At 47.0% G+C, this 19,810-nt stretch overlaps 1 protein-coding gene across 46 annotated transcripts in view; it reads left to right on the top strand.

Moving 5' to 3' along the window:
- The window catches only part of ARHGEF7 (Rho guanine nucleotide exchange factor 7), a 182,846-nt gene that overhangs the window by 60,993 nt on the left and 102,043 nt on the right, over positions 1-19,810 (top strand). For 6 of the 46 annotated variants that reach the window (XR_013407763.1, XM_077974027.1, XM_015121459.3 and 3 more), the window contains exon 1: positions 18,111-18,168. The exons of 35 other annotated variants lie outside the window; for them this stretch is intronic. Coding sequence is in view for 5 of the 11 variants with exons in the window: in XM_077974027.1 (XP_077830153.1) it covers positions 18,163-18,168 (6 nt within the window). In the remaining 6 variants the exon portion in view is untranslated. Of the gene's footprint in view, positions 1-6,070; positions 6,333-10,100; positions 11,504-18,110; positions 18,169-19,810 lie in introns of those variants that run through there. 5 more of the 46 variants (XM_077974028.1, XM_077974029.1, XM_077974055.1 and 2 more) reach the window with 4 other exon arrangements.

A 19,810-nucleotide genomic window follows, 5' to 3' on the forward strand; every position in this document is an offset into this window, starting at 1 on the left:
TGACTAAGGCTAGTAAAGCAGGGTTCTTTGATCATCTTTTAGTCATTGCTTTTCTATTTTCATTTAAAAACAAAGCAAGAAAATGCCAGCTGATTTTGTAGGGATGGGAAGTCCTGTCTCTTTCTCTTGACAGGCGCTTGCCCTGAAGCACTCTTGAGTTCCTGAGGAGTTCCCTTGTGTCCTGGGAACCAGCAAGAGAATAGGTTCCCAGTGAGTAATTACAAAAACACAAAACCCTCAGTTCTTCTCAGACCATATTTAGATGTACAGTCTACATTTAATGTGTTTTTAAAAATAACTTTCTTATCCAAAATATGTATTTTTGGCCAGATTTTTGTCAGTTTACCTTGTGTATTTTCTCTGATAGTTTAGAGAAAGGGCGTGGTCTTCAGTTCACAAGTGATACAGTATTCCGATGGAATGTTCACTCTTGACCTTTAGGGAAGTTTTCAAGGTTCAATTGGGTGGTATCCACTTGGGATTCTGAGATGGGAGTGTTTTTTAAAAACGCTGACCCCAGCGTCTCTCTGGAGAGTTTCTGACTGAGTTAGGTTGGTACTTAGCACTGTCCAGCTGGGCTTGGTGAGGAGTGCCAGCCATCTGTCAGGGAGGCAGCTGCTGGTACCCACCCAGCTTGGAAAAGGCAGGGAGGAAGCCACACTTTTCTCTAACCGTCTCCTTGTAGAACTGGACCAGCCCAGCTATGCCGAGAGTTTGAGGGGAAGATTAGTGTGGCAGTGACTGAGATCTTTAAGAAATGTTGGACCCGTCAGAAGGATTGTTCTTGTGGGTGTTCATTTGCACGAAAGGCCCACAGATGATGAGTGAAATGCTTTATTTTTCTCCTAGGCTATGGATGGTGAGCGGATGCTAGAGAGAGCCACTTAGTGTGCTGTCCCCCATTTTTTTAGTTTTGAAAAGTTTAAAAGTAACAGAAAGTTTGGGAGACTAGAGTGTGGTAAACATCCGTGTGCCCTTATCACAGATCACCAGCATTCTGAATTCAAATGTCAAATGCCTGTTTCTGTTTTTTGTTTTGTTTTGTTTTGTTTTTCTTTGAGACAGAGTCTTGCTTTGTTGCCCAGGTTGGAGTACAGTAGTGCAATCTCAGCTCACTGCAGCCTCTGCCTCCCGGGTTCAAGTGATTCTCGTGCCCATCTCTCCCAGCTAATTTTTTTTGGTTTGTTTTTAGTAGAGACAGGGTTTTGCTGTGTTGATCAGGCTGGTCTTGAACTCCTGACCTCAGGTGATGTTCCCGCCTGGGCCACCTGAAGTGCTGGGATTACAGGAATGAGTCACTGCACTCGGCCTCAGATGCCTGTTTCTACTTTATTTTGCCAACTATTTAAGTCATGTTGTAGATCCCATGATCCTTACCTCTGAATACTTCAGCATGTGTATCTTAAAAATAAGAACCTTCTCCTATATAACCATGGTGTCATTATCACACCCAGAAATTTAATATTGTTGTATTGCCATATGCTATATCCTGTAATGTTATCCCTCATGCAATCCATATTCAGAAAACTGCGGTGGTCCCAAAGTGACGTTTATGGCTTTTCTTTTTGTTAAATGTAGGATCTGAACAAGGGTCATGCATTACATCTGGTTTGTCTCTAGTTTCTTTTCCTGTAGGATCGTTTTTCTGCTTTATATCACTTTAACGTTAGGGTTTGACGCTTTTGGAGAATCTAGGCTTGTTAGTGTGTAGCATGGCCTGCAGTCCGGACATGATTTGGTTCGGTTTAGGCATTTCTGGCGTGAGCTCTGCGTAGGTGATGCTCTGTACTTCCCCCTGGGTCCCGGTGGAAGGCACTTACTGGTACTGGGCTCCGTCGCTGCTGGTGCCGCGTTTGGTCACTAGGTTAAAGTCATGTCCACCAGATCTCTGCTCTGAGGGTGCCTTTCCCTTTGTGCTTGATCCGTGGATGATACTTTAAAACACGTGACTCTTCTGCCCCCCCAAACCTTTCACTGATGCTTCTAGCATCCACTGCCGATCCTTGCCTGAGTTACTTCCTGTTGTGGTGGTTCAGGTGGTTCTCAGGCCCTTTCATTTGAGGTTTTCTTTAGGGCCTCAGGCTCCTGTTGATGAGGCACTGGAGGGTGGTGTTGGGCATCTAAGCCAGGAAATTGTGGTATGTGGGAGAGGAGAAAATGTTACTTTGCTTTCAAGAATCCGAAGATTCTATAACATTTGTGAACTTAGTCATTTACTTCTGAGGTCTGTTTTACTTCCCTTGCAAGCTTTTCATTGCCAAACAAAAAATCAGTCTTTGACTCAGACTGAAGCCATGAACTGAATTTTATCCATGTGAGCTTCAGGAGTGAATAGAAAGAAGTTGATTGACAAGGAACACATACAGATAGGATGTTTTCCATTTTATGAGAAGTAATGGTGGAAATATAGAAGAGGTGGAAATGTAAGATTCTTTGAAAAATGCATAACAGCAGCTTAGTAGTAACAGCTGCTGCTTCCAGAGGAGCTTCTCAGTACCGGAAGCCCCACGAAGCTATGTTGTAAGGCAGAGATAGTGATCGCATTACAGGAAGGAGAAACTGAGATGTAGGGAGGTTAAGGAAGATGCTCAGTGTCTAACAATTACTAGGTGGCAGAGTTGGCATTTGAATCCAGGTTTATGGTGATTTCAGAACTTCCAAATTGAGAATTAAAGATCAGCTCCAGCAAGAGAATGGAGAGCAGTACAGTTGGTGGAAGATTATGGACACCTGGAAATTTAATCTTTATGGGGAACTACACGCTGTAGCGTCCATAATGTTCTGCATTTTGAGTTTTTAATACATGTGTTTATATAGATAATATACATAATCTGCATCATGCAACTGGAAGGACATTTAATTAAGATTTAAGATGTCTGATTGCAAAAATGTTAGTGTTCAAAATGCCCCCCATCATTCTGGGCATGATGTGTAACTCAGTGAAGGCCGTTGAGTGAAGACTTACTACTTGGAAAATAAATTGAAGCAGGTGAATGGCAACTTTAAAATTTGAGTAGCTTCTGTCCTTGTATTTGCTAATTGTTTATCACTTAATGGTGAATTTATTCAAAACTCAAACTGTTCAACAACTTTATGGATTCTGTGTGTATTGGTTATAACGTGAAATGCATTTTTTAGTGTGGATCATGGTCAAGAGTTTGAACATTGATCACATGGGGGTCTTAGAAGGATCAGGACTAGGCAACTTTGGGATTGGTAGATTTGTGTATTAAGGGTTTCAGGTTGTCCCAACTTCAAATTTTACATCCCTTTGCTGAGAGAAGACCTGGAAACCTACTTTTATCTTGTTTATGGCAGTTTATTGGAATCTTAGTTTAGAACTGGCCCCTGGAAGAGGTGGAGGTCATTTCGTAGGACTTGGAGCATGCCCAGAAAGAGGTGGGACAAAGTCATGAGATCCTTTGGGGCATTTCTTAGATAGATCATGTTTTTTTTTTTTTTCCAACAACAACAACTGGGGAGCATAGTCTGGATTTCATTGTGGTGGAGAGCTTGGAGTTTTTCTTCAGGTGCTGTTCATCAGTTTGCACTTGGTTCTGAGGAAGTGTCGTGAGCTGGGTGCCTTGCCCTGAGGGAGTGTACAGGTGAACAAGCTGTCTGTGCCCTGAGGCATCATGGAGCAGTGCATTGAAGGGGAAGGAACCCATGTAACCTGGATAGGGGGCAGCATCTGTGTTTCAAGAGAGGTGCAGCTGTCATGGGGTTGGGATTTAGAGAGGGGAAGAAACATTCCAGGTGGAAACAGGCAAGAGCTTCAGGTAGGAAGTGACCTTTGAAAGGGCAGAGGGCCCAGACATCATGCAGGTAATGCTGCTGCTTGGTTGGCCTGTGAGCTTTTCCGGTTGATGTGTTGAACTGAACCAACAAACCGTTGTGGATTTGGTGAGGTGTCCTAAATGTGGAGTCAAGGGAAATCTGAAGTGCCTGCAGCATTGTGCATCCTGACTGCTAGGGGATGGAATAACTTGAACCTGATGTTTGTTCAGAGGAAGCTGGGAGGGTTTTGTTCACAAGAGTGGCCTTAATTCACAAGAATTGGAGACCGGGAGGGTGAGAACACTGCCATTCTGGATCGCAGCAGTCTCGTTGGTCTTCATGGTGTCGAGCATGCTGGTGTGATGTCTCCATATGACAGGTCCCTGTTCGCCGGAGGGTTCAGGACTTCCTTGGGAAGCATTTCTGAGACCCCTTTTCTGTACCTGATGGAGCCTCCGTGTCCTCTGGCCACTTCCTTCCACAGGGTTCTGAGTTGTTACTGCCCCGTGTGTCATACCGTGGACCTTCAAGCTGCCTGTGGTGGTAAAAGCTTGTCTGCACAAAAGGCTTTTCTCCAGTGTGTGAGTCTGTCCGCCTTTAAGTCTTAGGAGCCCGAGAGGATGAGAAGGTCTTCCCACACCTTGTGCATCTCTGTTGCTTGGCTATGGGCATGGCTGGGCCTCTTAACAAAGGTGGCATGCCCAGGGGTGGGGGGAACACGGCCTGGGTTCTGACGAATACCAGGAACTTCAGCTTTGACGGAGTTGGCTGGGCTCTGATAAACTTGGAGACTGCTCCCACCTTCCATCTCAGTGTGGCTGCTCTCAGCTCTGCCCCCGCCATCGGGAGACTTGGACTTGATGTTTAGAAAGCAGTTTCAGGGTTCAGAGAAATTGGGCCTAGCATCTATAGGCTTATACAGATACGGTTCATGACCTCCAGTGGTTCACCTTACATGATTATCTGACTTTGCCATGGTGCAAAAGCGACACACATTCACTGGAAACAGTGCTTCCAGTACTCACGCAGCCGGCTTTTCAGTATTCAGTACCTCACACGAGCTGTTCAACAGTGTGTTATAAAATACACTCTGTGTGAGGTGGTTTTGCCCGACTGTAAGCTAATGTGAGTGTTCTGAGCACGCTTCAGGTAGCTAGACTGAGCTGTGATGTTGTGTAGGTGAATCAAATGTATTTTCACCTTAACAATATTTTCCAGTCTACAATGGGTGTACCCCATTGTAAGTTGAGCATCTGGATGGCCCTACAAGGTAGAAGCAAGGTGTAAATAGTCAAGAGTTACAGGAAGGCAGATTGCTAGCAGTCACATTATACACATGCTATGCATTGTACTCGTGCTAGCAAGTTTTGTTAAATGGCGCTTATTTTGAAATACATATGCAGTGGGCATGTACTGGGAATTGGAAATTAAGTGGAGAAGGCAGACAGAGGCATTCTATAGCATTTAGATGGGAGTATTGGCCCCTTTTTCTTTTTTTAAACAAAAATCTTCTCAGTGAAAATGTGGTTATAAGCTTATTTTTTTCTATTTGTCTCAGAAGCTGTCTGACAAATGTTTTGATTCTCTGGATGTTTTTTGATGGGGTCTACTCTCAGGTCTCCAACATCATCTACGGCTTCGTCTCTTCTAATCACTCAAACCTCCTTTGAACTTTTCATGTTGTCTGCTGAAAGTTACATTTGCATAGCATCAAATAGTGCATAAACTACATGTACGTTGTCATTTTATCAATTATTATAAAGTCCTGTGGATTTTTACCTATGAACCCCCTTCTAATCCATTTCTTGTCTTTCCCATTATGGCCTCCTTATGAGGGAGGGAATTTAATATACTCGCCCTGTCTCTCACCTTCCCCACAGCCCCTCTAAATCCCAGTTTTTGCTAATTGTACCGTTTTATGGTTTTCAGTTTCTTTAGTAGTCACCTTTTAACTGTATTTCTTGTATTTCTTGACTTGTTGTCTTAGACTTCTCTCCTGTGTAAAAGATGAGGAGCTCTGTAAGTCTCCACCAGGCCTTGTGGGGAAGGGTTGAGGGGGTCACTTGCTTATGGCCGGGTGGGGGTGGGACTGCATTTTTTAACCCTCTGTGTGGTTGGGGTAGGATGGTGTTACGGTGTGATTCTGTCCGCACCCAAATCTCACCTTGAATTGTAATAATCCCCACCTGTCGGGGTGGGACCAGGTGGAGATAATCGAATCACGGGCAGGTTTCCCCAGTGCTGTTCTCACGATTGTGAATTAGTTCTCACGAGAGCTGATGGTTGTATAAGGGGCTTCCCCTTTGCCTGGCACTCATTCTCTCGCTTGCTGTCCTGTGAAGAGGCTCCCCTTGCCTGGCACTCATTCTCTCGCTTGCTGTCCTGTGAAGAGGTTCCCCTTGCCTGGCCCTCATTCTCTCGCTTGCTGTCCTGTGAAGAGGTTCCCCCTTGCCTGGCCCTCATTCTCTCGCTTGCTGTCCTGTGAAGAGGTTCCCCTTGCCTGGCACTCATTCTCTCGCTTGCTGCCCTGTGAAGAAGTGTCTTCTGCCGTGACTGTAAGTTCCCTGAGGCCTCCCCAGCTGTGTGTAACTGTGAGCCAGTGAAACCTCTTTCCTTTATCAATTACCCAGCCTTGGGCATTTCTTCATAGCAGCATGAGAACGGACTAATACAGGTGGTTATTGTGAAGGTTTTTGACCTACTAGGCTGCCCTGTCCTGGTCCTTTAGCTAGAGAGGATAGGTTTTTCTTGAGGCTTTTCGTCTGCACCTGTTGGGGTTGCTGGCTTGTTTAGCACTCAGTTTGGAGCATCTGAGGCAAAAAGAAAACCCAGAGAACCCGCTGGCATGGTTCCCGGCCCTGAAACCCTCAGCCGGTCTGCTCCTCTCTCACGTTCTAAGGCTGACGTTTGTTCTGTAGGCAGCACCCAGGTCTTTTAGCTGCGCTCAGCTGGAGGGAGGGGGAGATGCATCTTCTCCATCTTTTTGGGAGTCATAGGTCGGTTCTGTTTGTGCTGTGCTGTTATTTCCTATCAGGTGTGGCCTTGATGGGTTCTTCCTGTTTGTGAATAAAAGCCCAGTTGACTGGCATCAGAGTGGAGGGGACCGTGCAGTCCTGTGTGTGGGTTGCCGGCCCCGTGGGCTTCACTGTGCCGGTGGTGTGTCTGGGAGCAGGTGGGGAGAACCGGATGGAAGGCTCTAGAAGCAGCTCCACGAGCAGAGCTGAGGGAGACACTTTCTCTGCACCTGTTTCCTGTGTCACACTTCAGATAGGGGATAGTCCAGGCTGGCGTGAAGCTCCCGGGGGATTTCACTTCTGGGTAGAATTGCCTTTGTTTTTTTTCCTCAGAGACTGTTGTGTGGGCCTAGTGGTGCGTCAGGTTCCAGTTAGAATCCAGTGCAGACAGCAGGCTTCTTTTTAATTAGAGAGGGTCAAGTTCACCTCCGGTTAGACTCAGTGCAGGCAGCAGCTTCTCTTTAATTAGAGAGGGGTCTGGGTGCCGGGCTTCCCATCAGGAAGAAGGGGCTGTGGTGCTGAAGTCCGTCGTGTGTCCCCTTCCTGTGTTAGAAAACTGTCTTTGGTGCTCCTGGGGCTGCCCTACAAGTGCTGCTCTGAACTGTTAGGTCGTTCAGAGTCCACTTGCGTCCTGTCCCCAGGAATCTCCTCAGACCCTATTTAGACTGCTCATAGACTTTCCCTTCCTTTTTTGCACTAAGCGGGTTCTTTCTCCGTTAATTTTTTAAAGCTTTTTCTTTCTGTCATTTCGGCGGCACCGGGAGGGGTGGGAGTTAGATAGGTGTTTGTAGTCGGCCGTCTTGAGAAACTTCTCAAAACTGGAGGGTTGTAACTGCTTGAGTTTTGAAGTTAATGGAATGGGCGCATTGCCTTTATAACTGTACATGTTACTGCTTCACTTACTGTTAGCCCAAGCCGGTGTCTTGCATCTGCCCAGATCCTTCTTTGTGGTACGTGCTCACTTTTGGCGACAGCCCGGCTGTTCTTTGCAGGCGTGTGCTCCTGGCAGTCGAAGACAGAAGTCTGGGGGCCTGTGTAGGCTGTATGGGCTGCTGTGTGTGTGTGCCGTGAGTTGTGTCTGAGACCACCCCTGCTCCCCTGAGTGCTGCCTGATCTGCCTGCATGACCACAGTGGGACACCACTGTTCCCTGGTGTCCTTTCCTGGCTGGCAGTGTGGTATTGTGGGCAGAGCCAGGCTGGTGGGCTCTGATCTTGGTTCTGCCTTTGTAATGTTTGTCACACTGTCTTTTGGGAGCTCGTTTTGTGTGTGTGTGTGTGTGTGTGTGTGTGTGTGTGTGTGTGTGTGTGTGTTTTCTGCCTGTAAGATAAACTGGCATGCAGTCTACACTGTGAGGTACGGGCTGTGTGCGGGCCAGCACAGCACGCTGTGGTCCTAGGCAGGGAGGTGTCCTTCCTTTCCCCTGCCTGGTGGGGCTGCCCTTCCCTGCCTCGCGTGGAGGTTGCTCCTGGCCTGCAGAAGGCAGAGAGCATCTTGGCAGGATGAGCCCTGCCTGCCTTCCCATTGCTGTGCTCCTGCCTCCCCGCTCTGCTCCTCCCTCCCCTTCCTGGAAACTACCTAAAATACTTGGTTACTTCTTTTTTGAAGCTGTGTTCTCTGTCCTGGTGTTTGGGTGTTGATACAGTGGAATCCACAAAATTGAATAAGATTTGATTCTCATTTTAAAGTGAAATAAATCATTTGGGTGCATGTTGGGTGAAAGTGCCGTAATTGATAGCATTCATCATCAGACTTTAATTTTATCCCTGGGGTGTAGGAGTAGGTGGGATTAAGTACAAAATCTACAGAAGCAGGGAAGGCGAAAACGTACTGCTGGATTTCTGTGTTTCACATGTCCCCAGCAATATGGACCATTTGCATTAAACTTTTAATAGCAACACTTATTTAAGATTCATTTTTTACTCTTGCTCTGAAATCACAAATTCCATTTGACAGTGATAGGACAAAATTATAGTTTTAAACTTTGCAAACCACACTCCAGAGCTGTGCCAAAAATAAAAATTTCTTGTGTCAAGAATAACTTCCTCATCAAGTCACCGGAGGAGGCGAGCTGACTGGTGGCGATGCAGACCGCTAAAGCTTCAGTGAGCCCAGAAAGCGTGCGCTCCACATTGCAGGGACCTCTCTGTCAGTATTGAGATGGTGGAAAGTGAGGAGAAGCAAAAAGATGACTACTTCTTTCCCCATGCCCTGGTCTGGGTTTTTTGGGGTCTACGTAGAGGTGCATCAGCCAGCGCTACCATGGAGGCAGGAGGCATTCTTTCTGCTCTCGCGTCAGTACTGACGGGGTTGCAGAAGGTTGCTGTGCTTGTTGGTGAGGGTATTGCGAGGGTGGTGTGAAAGCAGTTGGGCTGGAGTAGAGCTGGTCACAGTGTGTCCTTTTGCCTGGGATCCCCTTTGTTTACATTTGTGTGGCCCTAGTGCTACAGTGATGTCACTTAGCTCTGGGGGACTGTCTGAAATTTTGTGCTCTAAATTATTAATACATGTTTATGTGTGGGTTTGCTAGAATGCTGTGTCCATTATTGTTGGCTCCTTGCACAGCTCGCCTTGTTCTGCCTCACTGGCTGTGAAATTGGCTCATGTTGTGGACTCTGGGTCCAGCGAGATGCATCTGAGGTGTTGACCTGGTGGTGTGGGCCTGGGGCTGCCAGTGGTCCCGTTGCCTGATGAGGGAGACCATTCCTGAAACTGTAGCGCACACTCAGGAGAGGAGGAAAGGCGGAGAAAGCCTCCTGGTTCTGAGCTTGTGGCTCTTGCTATTCTTGACTTGTTTGTTGTGCGAACCTTTTTTTGTTTAAGCCAATTTGAGTTGGGTTTACTTACTCGTAGTGGAAAGGTTCTGACACAGGATCTTTATTATATGAAGTGTTTTCATAGTGTACATTGTGTTGTTCACACAATCTTGTGATGTAGCTTGCTTTGCCATTTTTATTATGTGGAAGATATTCCTGAATTTCTACACTTCCTATGAATTTGGAGGCAGGGTGAGGCAAAGTCACTAGTATCAGGGTATCAGTAGGGGAGCCTTTCAAATCTCAAACATTGAAGTGTTCTTCTGTGACCTGTTTCTTCATCAAGTTGTGTCTGCTCTGCAGAGTGGCTGTGACAGCTGACATCCAGTGTGAAGGTGTGGTCACTCCGCTGGAAGAGAAAAACCTAGCACCCTGAGAGTGGGTGGATCTGCTGGTGATTTTTCAAGCAATGTCTTCCCGTTTTTGGACGCTCCTCCCTTCTGTAGGTGGAGCCTTGTTCTCTTTTCATTGAGTACAGGTGGGGCTGATGACTCATTTCTAATGAACAGAGCATGGCCTGCCTGACTGCTGAGGCTAGCTTATAGGATTCCTGAAGCTGCAGGCCCTGGTTTCCTTTCTGCGTGTGCCCTGGGGTCACTCACTCTGTGGAGTCCGTTGTCCATGCTCTGAGGACTCAGGAACTGAGGGCTCCTGCTCACAGCCATGCCGTGGAGCTGTCTTGGTAGCACCTCCTCAGTCCCGGCAAGGCCTCAAGGCTGCCAGAATCCTGCAGCTCCAGCTGACATCTCAACGACCTCCCGTGAGACCCAGAGCCACATTCACCCGGCTAAGCTGCCCTGAACGCTGACACGCAGAAACTGAGATAACAGATGCCTGTCGTTTGGGCCACTGAGTTTCAGAGTGAGCTGCCTGTAGAAATGGATGAGCAGCATCTGTGCACGGAGGTGAAGGGTGGAGCCAAGCGCATGTCTGTCAGACTCCGCTGCCATCCATCCTTTCCCTGCCTGCCTTCCTCCTACGTGGTGCTGGATCAGCCGAGAGGATCAGCAGCCGAGAGGCTTCTGTGAAAGAATGTGCTCCTTCAGGGCCGACTTGCATTTGTGTCTTTTTTTTCTTGGAGATTTCTGTAAAACAGCCGTTAGCAGTTATGTGATGACTACGTTTAGAATTTGGGAAGAAAGGGAAAACCTTGTTTGCCATGAAATAAGTACTCTGTTGATAAGTATTCCTTATTTTGAATAATGGAGAATTCTCTGTGTCTTAGCCAGTTAAGAGTTATTCACTTTTATGTTGTGTTAAAATGATAAAAGTTACTCCAGTGACCTGACTGCTTCACTTAATGAGTTTTGTTTTTGTTTTTGCAAGATGCATTTCCTCTCTTTCAGGAATAAGTTCTGTTGGGGAAAATACGGAATATGGACATGTTGCCACCTCCTGCTAGATGATGGCGTGTTAATAAACAGTTCGTACATCTCAGCATTTTACAGCCCCCAAAGGTTTATTATGTCGTATGTGTTAGCTGCAGATAAGGTGTTGCTCTGCTCCAAGTGTCTTCTTTCGTCAGCATCCAGGCTGAGAGAATAGCTCCATTTTGAGCCTTGCCATTCTTATTTAAGGGAAAAGGATGGGAGGTTGGCTGGAACCCCTGAAGGCTCCCAAGCCTTCTGCTTAGAACCAGTGTGCGTCCTTTCTGCTCAGAGCTGGTGTCTGCCTCTTCTGTCATATTGTGTCCGAAATTGGTTCCTTCTGGTGGGTTCTTGGTCTCGCTGACTTCAAGAATGAAGCCGTGGACCCTCGTGGTGAATGTTACAGTTCTTAAAGATGGTGTTTCTGGAGTTTGTTCCTTCAGATGTTCAGACGTGTCCGGAGTTTCTTCCTTCTGGTGGGTTCGTGGTCTCGCTGACTTCAGGAGTGAAGGAAGCTGTAGACCTTCATGGTGAGTGTCACAGCTCTTAAAGGTGGCGCATCCAGAGTTGTTTGTTCCTCTGGGTGGGTTCGTGGTCTTGCTGACCTCAGGAGTGAAGCCGCAGACCCTCGCGGTGAGTGTTACAGCTCATAAAGGTAGTGGGTACCCAAAGAGTGAGCAGCAGCAAGATTTGTTAAGAACGAAAGAACAAAGCTTCCACAGCGTGGAAGGGACCTGAGCGGGTTGCCGCTGCTGGCTCAGGTGGCCAGCTTTTATTCCCTTATTTGGCCCCACCCATGTCCTCTGATTGTTCCATTTTCCAGAGTGCTGATTGGCGCGTTTTTACAGAGTGCTGATTGTTGCTTTTATAAACCTTTAGCTAGATACAGAGCACTGATTGGTGTGTTTTTACAGAGTGCTGATTAGTGTGTTTATAAATCTTTAGCTAGACACAGAGTGCTGATTGGTGCGTTTACAATCCTTTAGCTAGACAGAAAAGTTCTCCAAGTCCCCACCTGACCCAGAAGCCCAGCCGGCTTCACCTCTCAGTATCTCACTGGCCAGAGAAAGTCGTGTGGCCAGGCCTGCCCCTGCCTGTAGGAAGCTGATGGATATCACTGGACCCAATGCAGACTGTCCCTTGAAGGGCAGGGGGAGTGAATGAAAGCAGCCGTAGTGTCTGCTGCAGTGAGCCCAGATTAGAGAGGTGGAGGAAGTTGGAACATAGTGTACTGAATGTGAAAATTTTAGGTTGGGTCGATATCAGCTCTTAGAACTTGTGCCTGTTGAAGCCTTCTTATTTTACAATAATACTCTTTTTGATTGAAGCTATCCTGGAAACCACTGTGGGTATTTCTGCTAATAGTCGTCCTCTGGTCAGAGGTTTTCATATTTGGGAGCAGGGGTGACTATAAGCTCCCTGATGTCGCCTGTGCATACACGTAGGGTCATCCTAAGGGCCTTAGCCTGCCAGATGGATGCTGGTGACCAGCCGAGCCCCATCTTCCTCATGTCCAAATGAGTCCTCCTTTTGTTAGGTGTTAGTTCAGGAACTAAACTTAATAATAAATGTGGCTGCTTTGGTGTAATCATAAAATGAGGAATATGCCAAAATCAAATTCCTTTGGAGGCATGCCAAAAATTAAGGCTGGAAGTTGAGTCTGGGCCAGATTGTAGAGCCTTTGATGACTGGTTCCAGCACCTTTGGCTTCAGTTTCTTCTATGGGGTTAGGAGTCAGAGAGCTGGGTGCCCAGGAACAATCAGCCTGGGCCTAGAGACTGGACAGCAGTGGGGAAGGGACACCAGACAGCGACCTCCTGATACGCCTGTTACAGATGGTGGCCTCAGGTCCACATTTGCATGGGCTCACCCCTCTTCCTTTTTTCTGCTCCAAAGTCTGTACCTCCATTGGGAGCACACACAGTTATCACCGTCTCTGAGAAGCCCTTTCTGACTCACATTACAGGTGCTTGGTTTCTGCCACCATGGACTACTCGATGACTCCTCCTCCTCTCTCAACACGCAGGGCGGCTTTTCCCTACCGTCTTTCTGTGTCTGGGGACATCACCTCTCTCGGCCCCTAGGTGGGTGGGGTCCTGACCAGCCCTGGGCAGCGGCCTCTCTGGGGAGAGCCCAGTGCCCTCCCTGCTGTGTCCTTCATCTTCCTCCTGGTCGTCTCCAAGCCGAGCCTCCTTCCTCTGGAACCACGTGTGGGAGATGCAGTTCCGGGACACAGGAGTGAATACCCACTCGCCTTAACTCATTTTTTTTTCTCTTATTGTCCTGTAGCCAGCTGCTGAATTCCTCACCGCGCATCTTCACCCTTCTCTCGTTTTCTGTTCAGCCAGCTCTCTTGACCCTGCTCCTTCTTGCTTGAAATCATGTCTTTTTTTTTTTTTTTTAAACAATACACTGTGTCAGAGGAATCCTTGAGTTTTACAACTGGAAGTGACTTTAGAGGTTAGCTGATTCAGCTTCTCTCCCTTCCCAGGTGAGGAACGGGACAGCCACAGCTGTGGGGAGACTTGTCCACTCTGCAGCTGCCAGCTGTTTAGGGATGGATGCCCCCTCTTGGGTACTGAGTGGCCACATCCATGTTTGTCTGGGATGGTCTTGCTTTGTGTCCCTGTTCCCAGGTGAATTTCTGACAATGTTCCCTTTTTCTCTCAGCAGAGATCTGGACGGCTGGTGAACTGCATGAGTGTCCTGCGTGGACTGCCGTCGTCCTGTGGCTTTAGACTTTATGGTGTCTTCTGTGCCGTCCTTGTGTTAAAACCACCCCTTTTTTTCCCGTCAAGTTTGTTGTCAAATTGTATCTCATGTAAGATGATAGCCAAGACCGGCTAGTGTTATTAAATTCCAAGTGAAAACAGCTAAGTCTTCATTAGTATCTCTTGGTATTGGCTGAGTTATCGATGCATTCTTTTGTCTGTGAAGATAATTTTAACCCTCTCTATGGATTATGTAATTCTAGGTTTTTCCCTAAACTGAGGAATAGGATGTATATGCTTGTGAGAAAAACTGGTTTGAGAGTTCCTCATGGGTGTTGAGTGTTACAGTCACTCAGGACATTGTTACTAGTGGACTGCCTGTGCCCTGCCTTGAATTTAGCGACGCTTTAAAAGAAAAATTGCTGTGATACTTTAGGAAGATTATAGCAGTCCTTTCTTTGATTCAAGGGGAATGGCATACTGTTGATCAAAGTTCATTCCCACAAGTTGCAGGCCTAAGGGCACTCCATTTTCAGTCTGTAGAAGTGGAGGGAGTCTGGAGGATCCCACAGTGGGTGCCCGGGACCTAGACGAGAACTGGGCGTGGGTGGCCTGTGTGCTGCTGCCTCCACAGTGCACCCGAGTCAGAGTGCACCTGGGGGGCCTGCTGCAGACCTGGTGGCCAAGGTGCCCCTTCCACATGGGAGAGGCAGGACCCCCTGCTCTGAGTCTGAGACTTACATTTCTTTCCCTCCAGTTGCTGGTAGGCCCAGTCTACGCAGCCAGGGTCTTCGGAGGAAGGGTGTTGGTGGTGTGTTGGGTCAGCACCTCTTCCTGTTGCTCTGAGGTCTGTGTGGTTTCTGTCTGCCCTGCATGAGCCCCCTTGGCCAGGCCTGCTGTTGAGGCTCATGTTCCTGACACTCCCCTTCACGGGCATTGCTGTTTGATTTTGCGATTATGCATTGTCCATACTCTATTAAAAATGGCCTTAAACTGGTCATGATTACCACTAGAGGTTATAGTGTGAAATGGTGCTAGGCTGTTCATTGTTGTGTAGACAGTGTGGGGAGTGACAGTTCTGCATCCGTGGCCTGAGAATTCAGGGGAGGGAGAGGCAGGACAGTCAGGGTGCTAGCACAGCTCCCCGGAATCCCGAGCGAGCCCCCAGAGCAGGCCGGGGAGGCTGTCTTTTTTCATGTTGGTGTCTGTAATCCTGCTGTGAGTCTTGGGGTAGTGAGGACAGTTCGGGCTCCCATGACTGAAGGGTGAAGTCGGTCATTCAGTGTGTGCTAGGGCAGGAGTTTGTGGTAGAAGCAACTGCTTCAAGACTGTGGCTTCTGGATGGAGTCAGGTGATCTCCCAGGGGTGTGAGCTGGAGTCTTGTTGATGGAGATCTGTGGAAGGATGGCGCCTGTTTGACATTGAAAGCTGTAGAGCTGTAGAAGTCATCCCGTGTGCTGTGTTTGCAGTGCATGGGTGTGCAGACATGTGGCCCATTCTTGCACAGTGGAACTGGGAGGTGTGTGGGTTCAGGAAAGAGCACTGGATTAGGAATGAGGAGTCTCCTGGGACCGTGGATGAGCTACTGCACCACTGTGGCCTTGGCTCATCCGTGCCTGATCCCTGTCTGCAGAGGGAGCTGCCATGGTGTTGGAGCCATCTTTTTGTCTGAGAAATGTCAGTAGCTGGAAGAAAAGCTTTAGCAGCTCCCCATACCGTCTGTTGCTTCCTCCCTTGCCTGGAACACCCCCCCACCCACCTGGCCACATCCTGTGTCCCTTTCCAGACTTGACTGCTCCTCACCCTGCACTGCCTCTGCCCTGCGGCCCCATTCGCTCTCTGCCTTCCCACTGAGCTGGAAGACCACAGCCTCCTACGTCTGCTTTCTAGCCTGAAAGTCCAACTTTTTCAAAAAACTTATTTTGTGTTTTTGAATATGCTGACATTATTTTAACCTGGGTGATATTAATCATGAAGTTATGCCCCTAAATCTTTCAAAATGACCTTTCCAAAAATAACTCCATGTTCCCACATAGCCAAAATTGTAATGTCTGTCATACATGACAAGGTTAGTAATGATGTCTCCACACCATCTGATACGTAGTCTGTGTTTACGTTTCCCCAGGTGCTCCCAAGTACACTTTGTCGATGGTTTATCCAAAACGGTCCAGTGCAGGGCCCCTCATGGCATGTGGAGTCTCTTAATCCAGAACAGTCTTGTTTTCCGTGGCCCAGAATTGTGGACAGACTTAATGTCTGGCTTTTATAGCTGCCCAGGAACTGTTTTTTCAGTGAAGGCACAGAAAAGACAACGGGGATGAGACATTGAAGACATTTTTTTCTTCTTTGGTTCAGGGGGGATTTCCCTCAGTCTTAAATATTAATGATGTTCGGCATTCAATTAAAAAACTATGCCCTTGGTCCTCCTCCATGCCGTTGTCTTCTGGACGTACAACTTGATCCCCAGGCTTGTCGGCTCCTTCCAGTGTCTCCCCAGTGTTTGTCGAAATCCCCCTCATCCCGCTTGTCCCTGTGGCTGAGGTTCTCCGACCTACGATTGCAGAAATCTTCCTCAGATAGTTTCTCTGTGTCTCACTATTTTCTTCTATGGTCTGTATAGTTTAGTACCTTGTAGCCATTCTATTTTATGCCCAAATTGCTTTATATATGGCCTGTGTATTTCATAGAAGGCAAGATAATTTTCCTAAACAGTGCCAGCTACAATTCAGCTTCCTAAGAAGTGATTTCTGCAAAGCATTGCAAGAGAAATGAGGTCCAACAAGCATACTCTGCGAGAATAGAGTTGAGGAAGTCGTTGTACTTGGGGGCTTCATTTTTATCTCTAAATGAGAGGATTGACCTGTAAGTCATGTAGATGATTCTTCTCTCTGGTAGGCTTTTTCTTGTGGTTATTTTGAATTTTTTAAAAGTGGGAGTTTTCCTTGGCAGAATGGAGTTATCTATAGGTCTGTTTTGATAAGCCAGATTTGGTGTGCCCTTTTCTTTTTGAAGGCGTGGGGCATTCCAGTTGCTGCTTCCTGTCCTCAAGCGTGTTCCCCTTTCCCTGGTGAAGATGAGCAGTCTGAGGCCCGAGGGGCCCAGTGCAGGGCTGTAGCAAGCAGGTGGTCAGGGAGGCTCTGCTCCATAGACCCAGCCCTCTTCCTTCTTCCGGCGCTGCTGCCTCCTTCCCACAACGTGCTGCCTTGTGTTGTGCCATTTAGTGTTAGACCGTGGGAACTCCCCTCCCCACTCCCCTTTTAAGAAGGTATTTTTCTATCCTTGTTTGAATACTCTGGGCTTCTTTTATCCCTGATTTGGTATTGTATTTCATTATGTAATTTCTATTGAGAGTAAAATATCAAAAATAAACTAAGTAATTTTAATGTTAATTTTCTGGTGGAAAACTGGTAGGATGATTTCATTTTGGGAATATGGGGTCATTCTACTGCACATTTAATTCACTTAAATGTAAAAGTAAGTGTGCGTGTTTGAAATAGGTTTTCGAAATGGATAGATCCTAACGCGTATTTTGGGGCGAAGTGTGTCTGTGCAGCCACTCTTCCCCAGCATGGTGCCTGTGCGGGGTGGTCCAGGTGGCAGGAAGTGTGCCTGTGCCGGCGTCGAGCCTGCTGCTGGGCGGGATTCCTAATGACCCTCCTTACCTCACCGCGAGCGCCTCTCACCCTGGGCTGTGTGTTGGAGTCACTTGAAGAGGGTTGGCATTTTGATTTTGAGTCTCTCCAGAACACTGCTGGAGTATCCTGCCCTCTCACAGCCCCCCAGGAGGCCTTAGCATGCAGCTCCTGCTGAGAATTGCAGCTCCTGAGGCTGAGGCTTCCAAAAGGAGGCCTGGAGACAATGGAATATGGTTTGTACTTCCTTCCATCCTGCTGCTCCTTGCCTTGCCAAGAGCGGAAATACTGCTAAAGCACCCAGCAAGTCGTGGTGGGGAATGAATGAATCCTGTCTAAGACACTTGGCTTAATAACCCTAGGGGAACAGTTTAGTATGTTAAATGTCATGGTAATTCTTATATACACACTGATTTACTTTTTGCAGAGATATTTCTACAAAAGTTCTGAGACTTCCCTGTTATTCCCATAGTACAAAATTTCTCTGTACTCAGATTTTTCTGTTTCTGTTTTTTGTTGAATAGATTTCTATTTTAGGAAATAGTCTGTTACCTTTCTCCAGAGAAGCACTTCAATGGAAACATTCTATTGGCTGAGAATGTGCATTTTCCCCCTCTCAGGGGTAAGGATTTGCCTCATCTCATTGTCTAGCTTCCTGTTGAGAAGTGTGGTGTGTGTATTCACTTAAGCGCTGATGTCATATTGAAGCCCATTGGTGGGCAATTTCAGCCAATCAGATGCTTCCTGGTATCCAAGTAAGAAAGATATATAGTTCTGGAATAACAGGAAACTTCACGTTTTTCACATCCTGTTATTCTGGGTTTTGTGACTTGCTGCCTTGCCACTATGAAGGTTAGTAGAAATTTATGTATGTATTTCTTTTTGCAGTATACCATGACTTGAATTTTCCGAGCTCTAAGATTACATCTGTGGAGCTGAAAGACATTCAGATCTCCTATTTAAACATTTTATGATGAAGAGAAATTTTATGTTTTGCATATAAGGAAGCTGAGGCCTAAAATGTAATTCCTTTTTAAAAATGCAGCTTAACCTGTATTTGTTATAGATGGTTACGTCAGCCTAATGCTGCTGTCATTGGAGTTGGGATTTCTACTTAAGTAATATCACAACAAATGTATTCTGTACTAAAGATGATTCTAAAGACTGTCTGTTCTAAGGACTGTTTTTTAAAGGAAGGATTTAGCTTCATGAAATCAGTTATATTTTGTGCTTTATTAGAAATGGCATCCGTAAGCACATAGAATGCTTAAATGTGTTCACAGCTTTCCTTTTACGTTTTGTGGTTCCTTTCGATATTTCCTTGTGAACTTCAAGAAAGTGACCTCTGGTTTTCAGCTCCTTTCTTGACTCTCTTAGTGATTTGCTGGCTTTTTCTCTTGAGGTAGTTTTTCCAAGTCTGGTTTTTCTTATGTTTAAACATCTCATGACTATTTTTACTTATTTGAAAAATTATAGACAGAAGGCCTTTAGCTGAAGATGAATTTTGAATAATACAGCAGGACTTTTTCACATTTGGTGTCACTTTTCTTAGCTTCTCTTGACGTGAGCTTCATTACAGCAGCATGCAGCGCCTGCAGGGTGGGCGGCTGTTTGGATGCTGGTGCACGTCTCCATTCGGATGCTTCTCACTGTGCACCAGTCTCTGCTGGGTGTTGGGAGATGTACAATCTGCCACTGCAGCTTTTTTAGTCTAGGAAGGCCTGTAGACATCCACCATCAAATTATCATGACACATGTTCTGGGGGAGCCTGGCTGGGGACCTGACCGGGCGTGGTGGGGGCAGCAGGGCTGTCAAGGCCGGGCTCTGCCAGGAAGCAAGATGAATAAGGATTAGCCAGGAAAGGGAGGGGACCGAAGGCAGGAAGAGGAGAAGTGGGGCTTCTGGCAGGGTCTGCTAGAGGTGTGGGGAGAGGGCAGGACTGACAGGAGGGGAGGATAGCCCTGGAGAGAAGGTGGGGCCCTTGTCCACTGATGCTCATTTCCGGTAACCTCAGAACATAGGGCAACAGGATACACGTTTTGCTATTTAAATACATCTTTCTGTTATTTGTACCTCTGAAAGAAATTGTTTCTTAATTTTTCTGGAATATAGTTATGGATGATTTGACTCTTAAATTTATTTTTGCTTGAGGTTATTTGGTGACCAGAAGCCATATGTAGTCTTTGAGCAGTATCTGAGAGCTGTGTTTGTTTTGACACGGCTGTGTGTGTGCACACGCGTTCTAGACTCTAGTTGCCGTATACCTAGGCAAACCAGTGTGCTTTATCTTTCCAAGTTCCAAGATGAGTGGTGGGAAGTGCCTGCCAGTGGCAATGTGACCAGCTCCATCATGGTCCCAGGGCTCCAGATAGCCCTGGATTGGAGGGGATGTGGTTGTGGGCTTGCCTGGTCCTGGCCTCAGAGCTCTGAGGGTGGTGGTGTTCTCTCGTCCCTACCCCTTTCCTTTCTGGGATCTGCTTCTTCTGTCTTTCC

Source organism: Macaca mulatta, chromosome 17, assembly GCF_049350105.2.
Source record: "Macaca mulatta isolate MMU2019108-1 chromosome 17, T2T-MMU8v2.0, whole genome shotgun sequence".
In the NCBI taxonomy this organism is placed as follows: domain Eukaryota; kingdom Metazoa; phylum Chordata; class Mammalia; order Primates; family Cercopithecidae; genus Macaca; species Macaca mulatta.